A 20532-nucleotide genomic window follows, 5' to 3' on the forward strand; every position below is an offset into this window, starting at 1 on the left:
AAACTTGGTTAGGACGACTCAAAACATAATTCAAAGACATCTTAAAAATATATCGACTCTAATTTTAAAACTTAAACTTGTTAAAATCTACTTTCAGCCAAACTAAATTACTAGATAGGTTGAGTCATACTTACTCCTACTCTAGTCAAATGTTAATATGTGAATGTTTCGTTAATATTAAAATAATATTTATTAAAAATATGTTGGAGAGTTTTAAAAATTATTTACTTATCATAACTTAAAAGAGTGTCACTGAAACCTTGATGTGTTATTTTTTTTTCCTTAAATTCACTTTTGGTCTCTATAACTTTACAATTATGCAATTTTGGATGCCTGGAAAAATTTTGTTGCACATTTAGTGGTTCCTCATATTTCTAAAATTTAACAATTTTGATCAAAATAGTTAAATTTTAAAAACTTTGAGAGATCACATGTGCAATTAATTTTTTTTTCGTGGACCAAAATTTCACAATTGTAGAACTATAGGCACCACAGGTGGATTTAAGTTTTTCTTTTTTTAGAGAAAAGAGAGTAGTAAAAGATGTATAAAAGTTATCATGACCAATTGAGCTAATACGTAAATTATGTTATAAAATAATTAATGTCGTTATATATAATATTAAAATTTTTAATGTATATTTAAAACACATGTAAATTTACATAATAAATTTTGTGACAATTAATTTTGTTCTAATATATATGTAAACAAATTAATTATTAGAACAAAATTAATTGTCACAAAATTTATTATGTAAATTTACATGAGCATTAAATATACATTAGAAATTTTAGTATTATATATAACGACATTAGTTATTTTATAACATAATTGATTTATTAACTCAGTTGATTTGGGTAGAGTGTCGTGTTAATAACATGAAAGTCAAAATGTCATGGGCAATCCCCGGGATATAGTGGTATTAGTGGGCTAGGCAAATGTTATTATGCACCCGATTGCTTACTGCATCTCCATTTTTGCTTCGTCCACTTAATCTAGAATGTAAAATTACATTATTTTTATGTAAAATTACATTCTTTTTACATTCTAGAAAGACTACTCCAAAATGTAATTTTATATTTTAAAATAAAATGATATACTCCCTTTATTCCTAATTAAAAGATCATTTTTAAAAATTTGTTTGTTCCCTTTTATAAGATCTTTTTGTAATTTTTAGATGTATTAATTTTTTTTTCTACATATCGCCCAAATAATTGGTCTGGTATTAGATGTAGCTATTCCCATGGAAGATGCCTAATATTTATAACGCTCTTATACTTAAGGGTTGAGATCCTATTGGTCAACAAATTATCGTGACTTGTGAAGTTCAACAATTATTAGGAAATAATCGAGTTAGAGCTGTAACTATGAATGTGACAAATGATGTAAGGAGAAGAATGTACTTAATTATTCCCTCTCTAAACATTAATGAAAAACATGTAAGTGGATAGAGTGAGAGAAGAAAGTTTTTATTTTGAAATTATAGTATAAATAATTGACGAATTTAATATAATAACTACTTTTCTTAAAAGGTGTGAATTAATTAAAAAAGTCTTAAAAATTGGAATGGGAAGTATACATCCAAGTGAAATCCCTTTGTTTTTTATGAATTATGATGATGCTATAGTCTGAATTGATTTGGCATTCAAATATTTAATTTAATAGAATAGGGACATGAAGGATTCAAGCTATGGCATTGATTCTCTTTATAATAGCACAAAATACGGTGCAAGCCACCATATTGTATGTACCCTTACATTCAAAAAGAATGAATGCATTACACTATCAACCACACATTTATCCAATAGAAGTCTTCTGTGAAGCCAAATAAAGCTGGCAGGGAACCAGCCTAAGCTTGGTGTGAAGTTGCATCACCTCTAGTTGACTTGTGGTGATGGGAAAAAACGTTTTGCCAGCCATTGGAAGGGTCTCAATAGTTGAGCTCTTTTCTTGCGCCAGAACCAAATGGCAGCATTGTATTGTTCGTTGCGAATCTTTCGCGTGGCTTCCTTCCAATCATACTTCTCCATCTCTTCACGCGCAGCTTTTCCCATGGTTTCTCTCAACTCTTTGTTGAGCAAAAGGGGCCTTAGTTTGCTCAAGCAGTCTTCAAAATCTCCTGGATTGTACAGATAGCTAGTTTTACCATCTTGATCCACAGGGATTATATCAGGAATACCTCCAGCACATGCCGCCACAACAGGTATCCCTGAAGACATGGCCTCCAAAACTACAAGACCAAGTGTCTCTGACTCTGAAGGCATGACAAATACATCTCCACTGGCATATGCTTGGGACAGTTCTTCCCCAACTAACATTCCAGTGAATACTGCAGGCATACCTTCAAACATTTTCTCTAGCTCCTCCCTAGTAGTTAGCAAAGCAACTCATATTACTAAAAGTTGCCAAAGTTTTTATATTAACATTGCTTTATGTAGATATGGAAGAGGGGAGTAATATAAAGATAAAAAGCATGAAACAAACACCAAATACTTTTTTTTTAAGGGATGGCAGAATTAGTCACCTGTATGGTCCATCACCAACGAAAGCAATTCGGGCATCAGGAAGCCTATCCAAAAGCAATTAGTGTTTTTTCAGCTTTTTGTACATCAATAATCAACAAGCAGTTTTTGCTGTTTTCCAGTTTATATTCTAGATTTTTGAGATTGACTTGAAAAACTTGAATACAAATACTTCAAGTTATGAAAATTTCACAATGATGTTCACTACCTTTTCAGAAAATCTAAACTCTTCTCTACTCCAAGCCGTCCAACATGAACAATCAAGGGTTTGTCAGGTTCACCATTGCTGTATGACAAATGTTTAAGAATAAGATGAAATGTCATTATTACCAAAACTTGAGCATATGAAAAAATGAGAAAAGGTCCATACCTTAGTCTTAATCGCATTTCATGGGAGCGGTATTTGGGATGGAATTTTTCAGAATCAACACCCTTGTTCCAAAGACGAATCTTGTTAGCTGGATACCAACAGGAGAAAAACTCGGTCAAAATTTTGCTGCATAGTAGTAGGCATACCAGGAAACACATATTCTCTGATGCTATTACCAATTAAGCATAGCTAAAAGACTAGATAAGGGGATTCTATGTTCACCTGCTGTGACTCTAGCTGCTAGGAGATCCCCCGCAATGGCAGCAGATGGCACCAGAGTCAGATCAGCTGCTCTGTGAAGAAATTCTATAACCACCAAAATTTGTTATGTTCACCAATATGAGTCCAAATTGAAAAGTGTAAGCAAGAAAGTGTACATACTTATGATCAACCACATGGGTTTCACCAGCCAGCTAAAGGTATATCTTGGAATGTACCTGGAGACTAAACAAGATCAGCCATAAGCTATACATGATTTGTATAACTTGAAGCAGTTCTGACATCATAGCATCATATCAGAATAATTGTAAACAGAAGTAACATGCAATCTAAAATGGTAAATATTTTCAGAGAATCTGTAACCTGAATAAAACTTACACAGGTACATGGGTATGATAGGACATGACAATAGGAACACACAAAAGTTTTGCAATGGTAAGAGCTCCAAAAATCTGAAATTAAGCCAGCATTAGATATGCAGTGTGACAAATAATTCTTTACACAGTTACACTACACTATCCATAATAACCCCCAAATTTAACAAATGAGGAGATAGAGGAATTGCAGACCAACCATTATGCCTGGTGACGATGCATGTATTATGTCAGGCTTAAACCGAGCTACCTCCGAAATTATTCTTGGACTAAGTGCCAAGGAGAGGGGTACCTTCTGATACAAAGGGCAGGGAAAGCTGCATTTCTCAATTGTTTTTGGTATAAAAGAAAATTTTTAGTATAAAACATATGGGCATGCTAGTTGTTGGAAAATAGATAGACAATGTAAAAAGGCTAACCAAATCTCTCAATTACAGAAATTAGATGTTTATTAATCGTGTAATTATGACATTAACTCTATATAATAGAGCCTCCCCTATGTAATTTAACACACAAATTTCATTATATGTTTCTTTTTCTCTTCCTCTTCACACGGTATTTAGATCCTAATGAGAAGCAATCCTAATCCATGTGTGCTTGATGAATCCATTGTTCACTGGTGAAATTTCCAGTAAACTGCATTCCAATTTGACAACTCCGTTTGTTGATCTCCCTCTACCATGTCATCTTTACAGCCAAGGTTGTCAATATTAAGATTGCACCCAGGATCGAGAAGAGAGTGAAATATTGTAAATGTAAATTGTGTGATCAAAACATGAATCACAAGATCTTACGAAATATACAAAAATGCATTTAAAATAAAAAGTACGATTATATAGTCAACAAATACATGCAATAATTGCACAGCATATATACAATAATTGAAGATAAGAAACAAGAATTACCCTTGTGACAGAAAGACACAAAGTTTATGTTTTGAAAACAAATAAATTAGAAGTACAAGTAGAGAAAAGAGTTGATGAAGCAAAAAAGAGCTAAGCAACTAAAATAGATCAGTGTTAGCAACCTCCAAGATCCAATTAATTTGGCTCCATAAAATTCCTGTGGCACTCCTTCATGTGTTGTCACAACCATCACCTTTAAGTGAGAAATAAACATAACTAGTCAGTACACAATGTAAAAGGAAAAAGAAAAAAGTACTGGACAAATGTTTAAACACTATACTGTAATCTGCAGAAGCTATCTATTGAAAAATTTCTCTGAATTTTTGGGATAACGCACAAAAGTACCAAATATAAAGGTAAATACACATGTGCATACATAGAAAGAAAAAGTAGAAAAAGTTACCTCATCTCCTATTTCACGAAGGCATCTAATAAAGTTCTGAAACCGGTTTTTGTACCCTGAGACATATCTGCAAAATAGAATTTAATTGTGTTCTTTTTACACATTAAATCACTAAATTAGAATTTTTCTTTCAACGACTAAATTTTCATGGTTTATACATTCAAAGACCAAAAATAAACATTTTTTTTTCTTACTGGTGTATGCTTACAAGATTAACTTAGGTGTTCAAAAAATTGGAATGTATAAGTAAATATAAGGTGTGTAAATAGCAACTATCCTTGCCTTTAACTAATTTTACCTAAGTCCATTTAATTGTTGATAGCCCACTATGATGTGTTAAACAGACATGTTTTATTTAAATTAAAGGCCCAAACATCGTTACTATTCACAGCATCACATTTTACTAACTACAACCCAATATGTGAAAGTATCTATTTTTTTGTTATCTAGGGCCCAATTAATTCTCTTCTTTATAATAGTAACAAACTTTTATTTACTAACAAGACTAAAACAATTTACAAACATCTTAGATAATTATTTTAAACATCTAATCTATTTAAAACATCACATAAAGTGATGCATATCCCAAATAAATAAAATAAAATAAATATCGAATACCAAGATATATAAGATATAAAATGTAATTAACCGTGCGTTTGAAGTCCTCCCCATCAAACAATTTTATTTTTAAAAACTATTATTATTTCAATTTTATTTTAAATACCAAAATAATTAAATCCCTCAAAATATCTTACATGAAATAAAAGATTAATTCCTATAAGGTGGAATATAAATTGTTACATAATGCGTGTATAATTAGGTTTAGATCACTTCAAATATTGCACTTTCTCCGCTCTTAATATCAAATATTTTGGACATAATCACATAGATTAATAAAAATAAAGTAAACTAATTTGATTTTATTGATTTTTTTAAAAAAACTTATCAGTATATCAATTTTACCTTTATGAATAACCATTAATCTGTAAAAAAAAAATAGTTTATTATAAGTGATGTGAAAAAATTAAAGTCTTAAAGTAATATGTATTATTATTAATAAAAAAACATAAATATTTAATAATAAAAACTAGTGAAAAAAAATCAAATAATTTATAGAAATTATAAAATATTTTATAAAAATACCATTAATTCAATTCTTTTTTAAACGAGATCTTATATCACTAAAAATTATCTATTAAAATTTTCGATAAAGATTAATCCTTTTACATTATTAATAAATATTTCAGTTAAAAAATAATAGTAAAGTATATATATATATATATATATATATAATTTTCTGACATTCAGATAACGAAACTAGCCAATCAATTGCCTCACCTAGCTATCATTATATATATTTTTTTCTAACGAGGGTCTCTACCTATTAATTAGTTTTCCACTCCCTACTACTCTTCCAAGGTTCACTCTCGGTTCCCTTTTTACTTCAAACTTGAGCTAAATCTAGTAGTCCCACATTCCCCGACCTCTTCAATATGACAAAGGGGCGTGTTGGTTCCCACAATAGCCCATCCAATGTGAAACTTAGGATATCACAATCATTATCGTATATCAAAACCCATAAGTCATGATGGTCCACGAGTCAAGATTTTCACCAAGATAACTATTATTAATAATAAGGCTTTGTTTATTTATGCTGTTTGTGTCGCATCATATCTTTATACCAGTTTAAACGCACGCTTGATGAAAGCAAAAGTGAAAAACAAACCCGTCATAAAGATAATCCGTCTGACTCACAAGATTATTTAAAAAAGATTATTTAAAAATTCTGTTTGAATATTGGAAAAAAAAACACTTCAGTAAGGTCAACATTTGAAGGAGTTTAGGAATATTTTTCTGTTATTTTATTTTATTTTTTAAATTGACAATAACAAAAGGAGAATTAGTCAATTTTGGTCATTCTTTATATTGGAAAAGTTTTAAATTATGTCCATTCTTTTTTTCGGTAAATATTAATTATTAATTAATTCATTTTTTATTAACAAAAAGATTCAAACGCATGACATTTTTTTATCTTTCATTCTTCCTTCCTTCACCGTTAGACTAATTCTATATTTTTAATGTTTATCATATTTCTTTTACGATGTTTCCTGGATTATTCATAAAATAAGAGAGAAGAAAACATGATTTTTTTTTTCTCTTTCTACTTTTTATGTATAAAGAAAAGAGTGTCGTTCCTATAAAGGAAAAATATGCGAAGAAAACATTTTTGTACAAAAAAAGGTATAGAAGTGTAGGTATTGTCCTCAAGATGCGAAAAAAATCCATAATAATAATAATAATAATAATAATAAGACTTGAAAGTATTTTTAATCTTTATAACATATTCATTTTTTTTTGTCCTTTTAAATTTTTAATAGTCTATGTAATTTTCAATTTTTTGGTGCTAGTTCTTAAATTACAATTTACTATCTCGCAAATTCAAACAGTATCAAAATTTCTTTGTTCTTCATTGTGCTATATACCTTCATCGGGTCCTTGTTGATGAAGAAATACTTGATGTAAAATCTCCACCAAATTGAACCCTAACTCTATGACACCAAATTGTTGCTAAAGTGACATTTATTATGAATATTAATAAAAAATAATTAATATTATATTAAAAAATTAATACAACGCTTATTTTGAAATAGTTATTCTTTTTTAAATGTCACACTTAATTTAAAACGAAGTGTATTTAAATGAATATATTTAATAATAATAATAAACTTACCACCCTTGCTATTTAGAACTCTTTTTCCTCTCATCTTTTTATCCTCGAGCAAGCCTTATGACTAGTAATCAACATGGCTCTGCCAAAAAGCTGACTCCAAATGAGTGCATTCAGAGAAATACTTAGGTTAGAACTTAATTCCTATATTAAGGGCTCCAATTAACATTTGAAACGTTTGATATTATATAGTACTACTATATTATTAAGTGTTGATTTGCGTGTGGAAAGAAGCCTACGAATTTATAGTGCAAACAAAGTTGCTGGAGGCCATAATAGAGGCAGAGGCACCAATTTTCTGTGTATGAATTTCCTTGTACAACAAGAAGCTAAGGAAAAGTTGTCACCTATTAGAATAGGGCTAACGACTTACTTCTCTAATATTCACGCCAACAACACAGGATATTTTGTTTTTCCATTGCTTTTGCTTTGGTGTGTGTTCCAAGGAAAATCTAACCCTATAACGCAAAATAACACAAAAATAAGAGGATAAAATTACTTGCCTCATCAACGTTTTAGCCAACAACATAAATATTCAAATAGATTCCTCTTCATCTCTTTATTCTCTTTGTTGCAGAAGATATAAGGGCAATGATATGATATCTCGATTTCGGATTTCAGAAACCGAACCAAAGGGGTAGCAAAAAAGCATCACTTGGCCCTGCAATGCCACCTAAAAAGCAACGTTGATTGGAAGACTAATAAGCAGTTCCGTATCCTCACTGTCTCTGTTGTTGCCTCCTTTTTCAGCACATAACTGTTTCACCCTTTGTCTCCCTCTCAAGTCTCCACTGCTCCACCACCACTTTGTCTTTTGACCAAAACCCTTTATTGTTCTTTTCCCTCCTCCTTCTTGGTCCCCGAGAAATTCTGTCACAATCTTCTTTCTGTTCATGCTTTGTCCAACTCTCAACCATTACCTTAATAGTGATAAACCTGCTCCATTAATGTTAACTGTTAATTCAACATTAGCCCCATGTGTGCATGTCTCATGCACGTATATCAATTGACCTTAGCCTCAGGTAGATACTTGATTGATCTTGGGTGATGTTACCTTTGAACTTCTTTTTACATATACTATTACATTGTTTTGCCTTTTGTATTTACTTCAAAGTTCAAACAATATATATAAGTTTTGGACCTAACATCCAATAATTAACTCGTTTTGACCTTTAATTTTAAATCTTACGAGTAACTTTTTCACTTTGTCCTCTGTATTCTCGTTTTCACCCAATAAATTACTCAATCAAACAAAATGTTTCATTAGAGAAATTCTTAGGTAAACAAAGTGTAATGTAATTCTTATACTATAAATAAGCTGTGATTTTTTTTAAGAAACAAAAACATATATCAAGAAATTTACAGCAATTTATGCACCTTGCTCAAACGATGTGATGTTACATTATTTCTAATTTAACTATAATTTTTTTAATGCTATATAACTGGTCTCATAATCAAACCAATGTGTCACACTAATATACTTTAAGATAAATAGGACATAGGATTAATTATAATTCTAGTATGGCATCTTTTCCGTTTTACTAGGTAGTTTGTTTTAGCTTGTTTCCTTGAATTGGTTGATCTATATATACTCCTATCCAAATTTCCACTCTCACAAACATTCTCACTCTGCTTCTCCTCTCTTTTTTTCTGAATCCATTTCTCTCTTTCCCTTCACTTCACTAAACATACATTGGAAATTTAACACAACAATCTTTTGTAGCATTAGTATTCTCCTATAGTTGTTCAAATGTCTAGAAAGAGCAAAAGGGTGTGCTTTAGTCCTGATGTCAACGACAAACCAACCCTCTTTCTCAAATACAATGGTGGTGGTGGCAACGACAAGGATAATAGAGTTTCAAGAAACGGGAAGAGGGTCACCAGACCATGCACTTTCAGATTTTCTATGGACACTAACTTGTCTCCTGCGAAGTTTCTACTGCAGCTAGGAGAAAAGGTGGCAAGTGCTATAAGAAACGTTTCTGTGAGAAGGAGATCCTCCAGAAAGGTTTCTTCATCCACTTTGGTTAGGTCACGTTCATTATCAGACCTCACTGATTCACACCGAGCCGAAACTGTAGAAGATTGCATTGAGTTCTTACATTCCTCCTCATCTAGGGAGAGACCAAGTTGAGTTGAGTTTCTATGTCAATTCTCCAAGTTCTTTAAGGCTGCTAGTTGCATGAGAATTCAGATGTGTGTGTTAGGTGCAAAAGGGTATGCTTTATAGTTTTTTGATTTTCAATTAACATGTTTCGAGTGTAAGGAAAGAGAGGTTGATCCTTTGTGCGCCATGTTTTGTATGTGCAGACTGTAGAGTTTCTCTGATATTAACATTAGCCCAAATCATAGTTTGAATTGCAGATTGTAGCTTGCATTCTTAACAATACATTGTTGGACTTTCTAATTCGCCATATTTATTTCTTGTCCATTACAATTTGATTTGTAAACTTTTGTTCTTTGCTTATTTTTTGATGAAAAAAGGTGGTAAAAGAAAATTCATCACATTTCTCGCAGATTATGACACGATCAAATTCTTCACGTAACAGAGTGCGGTCAACGTAATTAGCTATGTACTTCTTGTTTGTCAGTGATAAAAACGTGACAAATAGAAAAAAAAATGAATCAATTGTTTGTGATCTTACACGAAAAAAAAAATGATGTTATTACTTTTTCTCAAATGTTGTGGAACCATATGTATCTAATATGAATGCATCATGAGAAGACACAAGGTATGTTGGATTTCACCTGAATCTTAAGCTCCACTTTGTGTGTTTTCAATATACATCCAGCTGCTCCACCAACAAGGCTATGTTTTCATATCCAATTCATATAGATAATTGAGTTTCTCTTAGATATGTTAATTAAGGTTTGATTTCAAGCAATATAGAAAGACTTTGTTACATTGTACCTACTTAAATAATCTCTCTACTTTAAAAGGCATTTAGTCATAGGGTATCAATTGAATGGTGATACTCTTAATGCGTAAACAACTTTTCCCTCATTTTTTTAGTGACTTCGAAGAAGATAACAAACCTAATGTAAAACAAGTAAGGTATAAGTTGAACTTGGTAGGCCCAAGATGCTTTCTTAAATGGAATAACCTTTGAAATTGTCGAGTGAGTACAATTAATTAGGCCACAAGATATATTCAATTGGTACATGGCATAAGATGAAGTTATTAGCCACTCAAGTTGTTTAGAATTGTTGTTATGACATGTACATCACTACTACCCCACATGGCTGACAGAGGAGCATTCTCTTGTATCTATGCCTCTTCTATTCTATCCAACATTTGAAAAGCCACTGTCAACCATATCCAGCAAATTAGCAAATATCCCTATTGACATCAACTTTACAACAAACCCTTTGACCAGAACATAAGAAATTCGACCCAAATTCCCTATTCCCCAAAAAGAATCCAACAACTATATTGCAATACAAGCTATGTTCCTCAGTGCAGTTAGCAGTTATTAAATATGAACTGCATATGATGTAATTCAGCACTATAGGTGATGGGTATGTTAGACCCAAAACCACACAAAGACATGACTCTTGGACAAATTTATAAATTGAAAGTACACTATTAAGAGCGTGTTTGAATATACGTTAGTTTTTCGGTAAATGGAAAATTTTCATTTTTTCTCTCTCACGTTTGGTGCATAAGGGTCAAAATCGTTGAACAGAGTTTCTAATGCTTAATCAAACATGCACAAAGTGTAATACACCAAAATAATTAGTAAAAATTGGTTCTTACCATTACCAGGTATGGTGCAGTGATTCCGAAGCCCCATGAAAAAGAGTACAAAAGAATTGACCCAACCATTGCTTCCTTGTGACAATTTTACCTTTCCTTTTTTTTTTTTTCCCTTTTTCTCTGCCTTATTTTTGATAAAATAATTTCACTAAAGCAACAGTAACATCACGATCATCATCCAGTGTAACAGTAGTAATCTTGGACAATTGGACGATTATATGTAACAATTTGTATACTTTAACAAAATTGTGACAAAAAGGCTAGGAGCAGACAATGATGGTGCAAGAATAAAAAAAGTTTAAGTATTAATGTTCACACGTTTGGTAATAATCATCACCCTCTCTAATCATGTCATGGTAAGAAGAAAACAAAAAATTCCAGATGACATTATGAATAAACAGTGCAAGGCATGATCAAGAATGCAATGAGAGATTTTCAGGTTATTGGGTTCCTCCACTGGAAGCTTTTTTGAACTACGTAATGTAGGGGCGACGAGGGTGGCACGACAGTCACTTGGAAAATCTTCAAAGCCACGTGAGTTTTTTAAGTGACTTGATAATAATAACTTAGACTAAAGCCATTAAAGTAAGAAGGCACGGTCCACTATGCCTTAGTCAGGTCCTTAATTAGCATTACAAGATATGTTGTGACCCATCAGAGCAATTTACAAGTTTAAGATATGTTTAGCTGATTTACTAGTTTGACTAAATTTCTAATTAAGTATTGGTTTAAAATGTTTATTTTTTAAAAATAAAATAACTTGCTGAATTTAATTGTTTTCTAGGTTCCAAATTGAGGGTTGTGTATCGTACAGGGTCTTTAAGATTAGATTGAGCTTCTCATCTTTTGGCTCAATCCAACTACGCATTTAAAACCTTGAAATGCCTAAGTCTATTGATAAGCAGAGGATCTATTTTTTTTTTTTTTAGAAGTGCACAGGATCTACTTAAACTTTTGGGGGCCATATCCTTTATATATTTTCTACCCTAAGTATGTTTATCTATGTATTTTCTATACTCTAACATCTTTGCATATATAAACCTCACCCCACGATCGACAAACCTCTATTGTGAATAAACTTAAAAGTCTTTCAATATAAACAAGTTGTTCCAAGATGACCTAGCTGGATTCAGGTGGGAATTGTTTGAAATTGGGAGTATAGATAGTAAATAACCTTGATTCATTTCATGTTCATGAATTTTAAAATCCATAGCATTTTAATTTTCTTATGTATGCATGTATCTTATATCTAATAATTTATATTATAGTTTCTGGGAGTTGTATAGTTTCATTGAATGTGCTCAAGTAAATATATATATATATATATATATATATATATATATATATATTACTTTTCTTTATCTTATTAGAAAAATTAAGCACAAATTATGTAATTTTATTATCTATTATATTATATTATATGAATTTAGTATTGATGATTTAATAATATAGAATTTTATTTTATATGATTTATTTAATTTTATTATATTGATTCTTTTGAAATTATTTTAAACATTTAAATTAAAATAATTATTATAAAAATAATTTTTTTAAGGCTTAACAATTAAGTTGAATTCTAGGATGGACTACTATCATATGTGGTCTCATACATCACTATTTAGAACTCTTAGATTAATATAAGGTACATATTCTTATTATATACCTTCTATATCAAATATTTACTCTACCTTCCACTCAACTATTTGTGATGATACCTCCACCACCTCCAGCTTCCTGTCACCACCCACCATTGTCATCAACCGCCAATCTCCTCCACTCTAGTCTTCCCCCTCTTCAGATTTACAAATCCTCCAACATCCAACCCCACCCACCAAAACGACACCGTCGAGCCCAATCACTACACCCTAAAGAAATGGAAGCTGACACATCCCATTACTGAGCCTAAGATCTGTGAAGAATTCTGCCATCACTAGCGTGGCGTTGCAAGGATCAACAATAGCAACTTCAGCAGCTGCCCACGCTCGATCTGTCCTTTTTGCGTAGTTCGCTTGACAGCTCTACTTCCTCCAACAGCCTGGTGTGACTTCTTCTTCAACACTTTCCAAAGCTCCAATATATTCCCTCCCATACCTCGTGGAATGTGTTGAATATGCCATTGAGATGAATGAATTTGGGAACGGTGTTATCAATGAGGGAGTCAAGGTTGTTGAAGCTGCATGTCTGAGCCAAAACTTGGTTTGATCCTCCTAGGTGGAAGAGTTGTGCTACTGAGGGAACATGTTGTTGGGCTTGAGAGTCGTCAATGAAATGGATTGAGATGGAACATTGCGTTAGAGATTTTTGTTGTTTCTGACCAAGTTCATAATTAATGAGGGTGTATACTAAGATGATCTGGTGTAGAAGATGTATATTAAGAATATATACCTTAGATTATTCTAAGAATTCTAAATAGTGATGCATAGTGGTAGTGCACCTTAGAATTAGTCAGCAGTTCATAATTAATGATGTATAAATTTTTTAACATTATCAATATATTTTAATTAAATTTATTATATTTTTATGGCTATAATAATGACAGTAATATAAAAAGGAATAATATAATCTGTGTATTAATGACCTTACAATATACGTTTTACTTTTCTACTTTATAGTTCTTTCCATGGCCCTTTTGTCTTTCACTTTACTTTCTCTGAGTTTATTGGAACCTAATTGTTCTCTTCTTTATCTCAATCACACACAGAGATATGTAGTCAAAGACCCACCCTCCCACATTCATCTACCAATTCTTCACTCCACTTTCATCTTTTCCTTACACAAAGTAACTCACAAACACACCCTGACATTTTCTTCTTCAAAACCATACTCTAAACCATCTCACACCATCATTTATGATTATGAATCTCCCAACCCCAACCACCATCATAGCCTTTGCCATCATTACATCCATCAACATTGTAACACCAATGATAACTCCAACCTCGCCGTCGTTCCTCTCTTGCTTTTGTGAATGCCACCCTGAGGAGCAGTTCATTGATTCCCCCCCTGTATGCTTTTGTGAATGCCTTGTTGTACTCGATTAAAACTTTTCCTCCTTTTTATGCAATCCCCCTACTTCCTCCATTTTCTCATTACTACCTCACATGGATCCCTTCTCCCTCCCCATCTCATCTTTCTTCCTCCGTGAGCTTTATCCTACGACGTCATAGCTTGCAACACCGTCGTCTCATTCTTCAACCAAGATGACAAATGGAAAATTCCCAAAAGGAACCCAAAGTCAAAATGCGCAACCTTGCTTCCTCTAACATGGAAGTAGAGGAGACACTAAAGGCGATGAAGGATCATATAAGGACTTGGGTTCACAATCAAAGAAGATTTTCAATAGCAATTTGAAGGGAATTTTTCCATTTGTTGCATATCGATTTTAAAGAAGAAGCTTTTGAAATGGAGGAAAAAAAAAAAAAACAGATGAAGAAGCACATGTGAAATAAAGCCATTGTGGGGTGGGGGGATGGTAGAGATGCTTGTCAGGACTAAGAAGTAAATCATGCAATAGTTATATGAGAGATTTAGTTGTAATTATAATTACACCTATATTTTTAGTTTAAATTAATTTTTTTCCTCTAATTTATTATTCAAGTTTAATTTGATTTTCTTAATTAAATTTAGTATTCTAATTTTTAAAATTAATTTAATTTAGTGTTTTAATTTTTTTTTGTTTAATTTGATTTTTTAATTTTTAAAATTGTTTTTTTAAATTATGTATTTTGTGATTAAAATCATTTATAAACAATTTTGAATCATTATAAAGTATGATTTCTTATCATTTAAATTGAAAAATTAAATTAAATCAATTTAAAAAACTAAAAAATCAAATTGAATCTAAAAAATTAATTTAATCATATTTTTCCTAATATCTTATATTACTTGATTGACATAATTTATAACTAAATAATTAATTTAAAAAATAAAATGAAGGACCACATGGATATGTATTTGCACTGGAAGAAGCCATTCAATCACATTTCGAAGGAAAGTTTTCAATTTGTTGGGCATTAGTTTCAGTAAGAATATCTAGAAATGGAGTCAAGAGGAAAAGATGAAGAAACACGTGTGAAATAATGTCGTTGTATTAAAGATTTAGTTGTAGATTATAACTCTTGTATTTCTACTAATTTCAAATTTACTTGATTGACATCATTTATAAGTAAAAAAATAATTTAAAATATAAAATGGAAATTGAATTGAATTTTTGTACTGTATTACCTGACACATTTTGTGCTCGAATTGGATTCATTTAATAATATATCGTTTACTTATAAAAAAAAATAGAATTTTTGTGCAAAACATTCTTATATGATTTTATTATGTTATGTTGTGATTTTAAACCATAAAGCTTTGACTTTTATCATTTCCACATGCTTTATAGTTGAAAAATGGAACCTTAGACCTAAGACCCATTCTAGTTGTTGGATCGATAGCGAGGACGACGGACCCAACTTGCTAAAACCAGGTGTTAATCTTGGACATAAAACCCTCGTTCAATATTTAACTTAATTTGGACAAAGTTTGGTTAAGAAAACTTTAGAAAAATATTAATTTTGGCTACAGCAATGGCTTGCATGAAGTTTTCATACATTAAACCAGCTTTTACGTAATAATAAATATAATTTATTTCACATTTCCTTTTTGTTACGCTACGTTTGTTGTAAAAATATTAAATCACCGGCAAGGTAATAATAATGTTGATTAAATGTTCAATTCCTACGGATTGATGATTATTGGCATATACACATACTAATTAAAGCCGTCTAAACATATGGGTTTCTCAGCAATTGTCGAATCGTCTGGTTGTCCCTCCCTTGGCTTTGTTGAATCTCTATATGGAAACCATAGAGAGTCACCAAACCATATAAGACTAAATTTATAGAACTTAACACAGCCAGTGACCAATAATATTTGTCTAGACGACTCTTATTTATTGTGTCTTGAAACCAACTTGGATTTCCTCCAATTGCACTAACCTTGCCTATAGCATAAACTGTGACCACACTCCCCATGATTCCTGCCCTAGATACACCAAGTGTGATATCCACAAAGTAATCTCTCAGTGACTCAGGAGCTTGATCAGTGTAGAAACGGGAAGAACAGAAACTAGATATTGCACTAAGGGCACTGAGGAGAACATATTGTGGAATCAGCCAAAACATGGTCATAGGGATTGTGCCTTTGTCTTTAGGGTTTTTCTCCATTACCCCATGCTTTCTAACAACATCCAATCTCCTCCTCTCAACTGAAGCAGCAGTTATGCAACACAGTATGGAGCATACTATAGCCCCTGCCATTCCGATTGGGGCGAGGTATTTTCTTCGGTTTTCGCGTACCTTGTCTCTAACTATGCCCCAGATGAAGGAGATCAAGGTCTCGGCTAATTTGTGAAATACAACAAGTGTGAAAAGAGGGAGCTGCAATTTTCCTAGATATGGGTTCATTTCGTTTCCTTGCTTCATAAAGTAAGTGCCTCCCATGGAAGTAACAAACCCAACATTGCAAAGTTGATCCACAATGGTATCATGAGAAAAAAGATCTTAGTTTCCTGTACTTCTGTTACACTGCAGAGTTTCCACCTGTTAAGTTTTTGTTCTTCTAGGGTTGAGTTGGAAACTATGATGGCTGCCCTGTCCAGGCACCTGCATTCATACATATGATGAGAAATAGTCACACGGTTAAAGTGTTACATGGAGAAATTAATATATATATATATATATATATATATATATATATATATATATATATATATATATATATATATATATATATATATATATATATACTTTTCTTAACTTTTTCAAATGTGTACATATATATGTGGCATGGATTGGAATTGAACGTATTTTTTTTACTGATCTGATTTGAAAATTTGGCTTTGAATTCAACTAATTGAGACTTAATAATATATAATAAGAGTAAGTAATTTTTTTAATAAACAATCAATTTCATCCTAAAAAATGTGATGTGCTATTGATTTAGTCATGAAAATAATAAAAAGATAAAAAGGTCCTCAAATTTCTCTATACTTTAACTTAATCCCTAAGCTTAACCATTTATTGTCACTTAAATCATGTAACTTTTTAAATTTTGGACTTAAATGAGTGACAAAATATATTTTTAATGATGTTTTTATCATTTTACTATTTTCAAGAATTAAATTGATAACACCTTATACTTTTAAAGATGAAATTGATTATTTATCTAATTTTTTTATCACTATAAAATTGGTATGGAGTATTCCACCAATGTTGCTTATGATGAATTTTTATTAAAAAATTTAGTTGAAAATCTTTAATCAGATTTCTCTTTTTAATTATATTTTTTGATCCAAAAACTTAAATCAAATACTTTACATAAAAAAAAAACTAACTAAACTAGTTTCACTCAAATCAACAATATAGTAGAGGAGTAACCAAATTTGATTTATTGAGAAAATTTATCAAAATAAATAAATGCATAATTAAATCAGAAAATTGAAATTAAAATATAAAACTACAATGATCAAGTATATTTTATAATATAAATTTTAAAAATAAATAAGATCTCTAATTCCTAAAATTCAAATTTGTCAAAATTAACTTTAAACTGGTATGATTAGTAGGTCAAGACAGGTGATAAACCTCATCAACGAGAGGAAACCAAATGATCCATATACTTATATATACAGATTCACTATTTATGTATCTAAAAAAGGAAGAAAAAATGAAAAGATGCACAAATGAAAGCTACCTGAGGCAATTAGTATGACGAGGCATAGTAGGATCAACATTTTCATCGTAAAGCTCATTTGCATTCCTTAGGAGGGCATAGGACTTTTTGGAACAAGATGCTATCAAGACTCTAAAGAACGTCGTGAGAGGGCTTCCTCCTGGAGTCCCCTTTCTATAAGAACCAATCCCAGTCAAGTAAAGAAGCGTAGCTACCGTGACAAAGAGCGTGGCAACGCCGAAACGAGTTGGCCATGACTTCACGAATTGAATTGCAAAGCCACCAACATGGGAGAGGAAATAAGTGGCCACGACACCCACAAATTTATAATTCGCTATTATTAGTCTGTAATTACAAAGTATTACAGATATAATCTTTAGTTCCTAATAGATGTTATCCCACAGCTCTTCATATGTGATTTGTCTATTAATTCGTGACTCCAATGGCCTTCGGTATGAAGCTGCATGTCCAGCATATCCAACGGCTAGGAAGGGTAGGGCAATATAATATAGGCTCTTTTCGGTGTTGCTTACCTCCTTAGAAAGTATTGGCAGTGAGGAAAGTGAAAATAAGATCATTCCCTATAATATGGCATGTTCATTACATGTTAAAAGTATTCATGCAATTAACTGCTATTGGAAAGAACTAAAGTCGAAGAACAAATTACTTAATATATATGGGGTGGCAAGGAGTAATAGTTAAACTCCTTAATTAGGATTCTTTTAGATAAGTTTATCTTGAAGTAGTTTTAATTTTTTTTTACAAACTAAAATTAACTAATGTATAAATTAAAAATTAATTTATATATAAACTAATTTTAGTTTTAGTTTCTAGAGAAGTTTATATTATTTTCTTCTTGCTTTATTCTTTTTTTAAAATTCTGATTTTTTTAAAGAAAACCCTTAAAATGCGGTGTGGAAACACTTTTGATTTATTTTATGTAGATATTGTGCTATTTTTTTCTCATTTTCTTATTTCTGTTGTATATACATTTTTTCCTTGTTTGAGGAGATAATTAAAAATAAAGAAATAGAATAATTAAAATAAAATAAGATAACACTATTGAAAAAAAATCATTTAATGACAATTCAAAATGGTTTTCAACGATGGTTAAAAATCATTTCTATAGTCAATATCATTAAAAGTCGATACTATTGATGACGGTTCAAACAAAAATCATCGTAAAAAACTTAATCTTTCTAAGACGATTTTTAAATAAGAGTCGTATTAGAAAGTATGCATGATAAATTCAGTAGATTTTGATACTGAACTTCTAAATGCATTCCAACTTAAATTAATATATTAAATGGCTACGAAATTACAATAATCAAATGTTAACCAAAGCATCCCCTCAATAATTTCATCAATAGCCCTATTAATTTGGGGAAAAAAACTAAGTATGCAAAAAAGGATACCTACCTGCAGGCTACCACCACACCTCCATATCTACCTGCAAGATTGTTGTTATATTATTTTTATATTGACTATTTGTACATAAATGATAATTAAAGATACATTTATTATTTTTCTATTAATTTTATTTTAAGTTTTTGTGTCTATCTAATGTATTTAAAATTACTAATATATCCCTTAAATTTTTTTGGGATAAATTTTTGGGACAATATATATTCCTTCAAGTAATAAAGGATATACTTGTCTTATTGAGAAGAATTGAAAGAGAAGTATTTAAATAGGAATTAAATTTTCCAACAACATATAGCATAACAACAATTAGAGATATCATATGCAAAAAAATATATAGATATCAAAATTTATAACTGGAGGATTTTATATATAGCACAAATAAAGCTTTCATCACAACATCAGTTTTGTGTCGTTCAAAGAGAACTCGTTAGCCATAGCATTGGTAAGGCATCATCAAGATAAACTCACCACCACAAACAAAGATACTTGGGATGATAAACTGACAAAGCTACACTCATTAATCAACCTAGCTTTTCCATAAACGTTTCAACCAAGGTTTGGCCATTGACTATTTTTGTTGTTGCAATAATCAAATATGCCATGCCCTCCTGCAAAGTAAACCACATCAAGAATTAGGAGATAAAGACCAATCAAGAACATTTATTCCTAATGCCCAGTCAATTGGACAAAGCAGGATATAAGGAAGAAGAGACAATAAATTCTCCAGTGTAAAACATACGTGGGGTGGTCTAACAGTGAAACAGTGAACCAAATCAAATACCTCTATGATAAACGTATAGAAAACCAACTTCGATTGTTTTTGTGTTTCACATCACCACACTATTTGAAATAAGATTTGAACAATAGTACACTTGAAAATATATATTTTTATCCCTACCTTTTGTGTCCCTGAGGTTGAGGTTCTGGTTTTCAAAGTAATAAGATATTAATCCTATTTTTTTAAAATACTAACAATAACATATTCTACTTTGAATCCAAAAAAGTATTTCTAGTTTTTCTTCGTTGCTTTCTCCACAACCATATATCCCTTATGAACCCTCTTCTAATTTTTTGCTTCTCTCCCAACAACAGTTTTTTCTATCCTTCCAGTGAA

General features: G+C 31.2%; 2 protein-coding genes across 3 annotated transcripts; one reads left to right on the plus strand and one right to left on the minus strand.

Moving 5' to 3' along the window:
• Window positions 1-1681: 1681 nt before the first annotated feature.
• Window positions 1682-4599, minus strand: LOC100804237 (sulfoquinovosyl transferase SQD2). Of its 2 annotated transcripts, XM_006583567.4 has the most exons (9): window positions 4511-4599; window positions 3683-3800; window positions 3488-3561; window positions 3272-3327; window positions 3113-3196; window positions 2891-2978; window positions 2729-2806; window positions 2523-2567; window positions 1682-2365 (listed from the first exon to the last, which is right to left on the minus strand). In XM_006583567.4, the coding sequence occupies exons 1-9, from the start codon at window positions 4576-4578 to the stop codon at window positions 1876-1878; spliced, it is 1101 nt and encodes a 366-aa protein (XP_006583630.3). In that variant the 5' UTR covers window positions 4579-4599; the 3' UTR covers window positions 1682-1875. The 2 variants fall into 2 exon arrangements, with proteins under 2 accessions (XP_006583630.3, XP_014633489.1); XM_014778003.3 differs by lacking the exon at window positions 4511-4599 and having other exon boundaries at window positions 1685-2365; window positions 3272-3334; window positions 3683-4504.
• A 4670-nt stretch (window positions 4600-9269) lies between these two features.
• On the plus strand, window positions 9270-9653 carry LOC100804764 (uncharacterized). Its single transcript, XM_003530213.1, has one exon. It carries the CDS (start codon window positions 9270-9272, stop codon window positions 9651-9653), a length of 384 nt encoding a protein of 127 aa, XP_003530261.1.
• Window positions 9654-20532: the final 10879 nt, after the last annotated feature.

This window comes from Glycine max, chromosome 7 (assembly GCF_000004515.6).
Source record: "Glycine max cultivar Williams 82 chromosome 7, Glycine_max_v4.0, whole genome shotgun sequence".
In the NCBI taxonomy this organism is placed as follows: domain Eukaryota; kingdom Viridiplantae; phylum Streptophyta; class Magnoliopsida; order Fabales; family Fabaceae; genus Glycine; species Glycine max.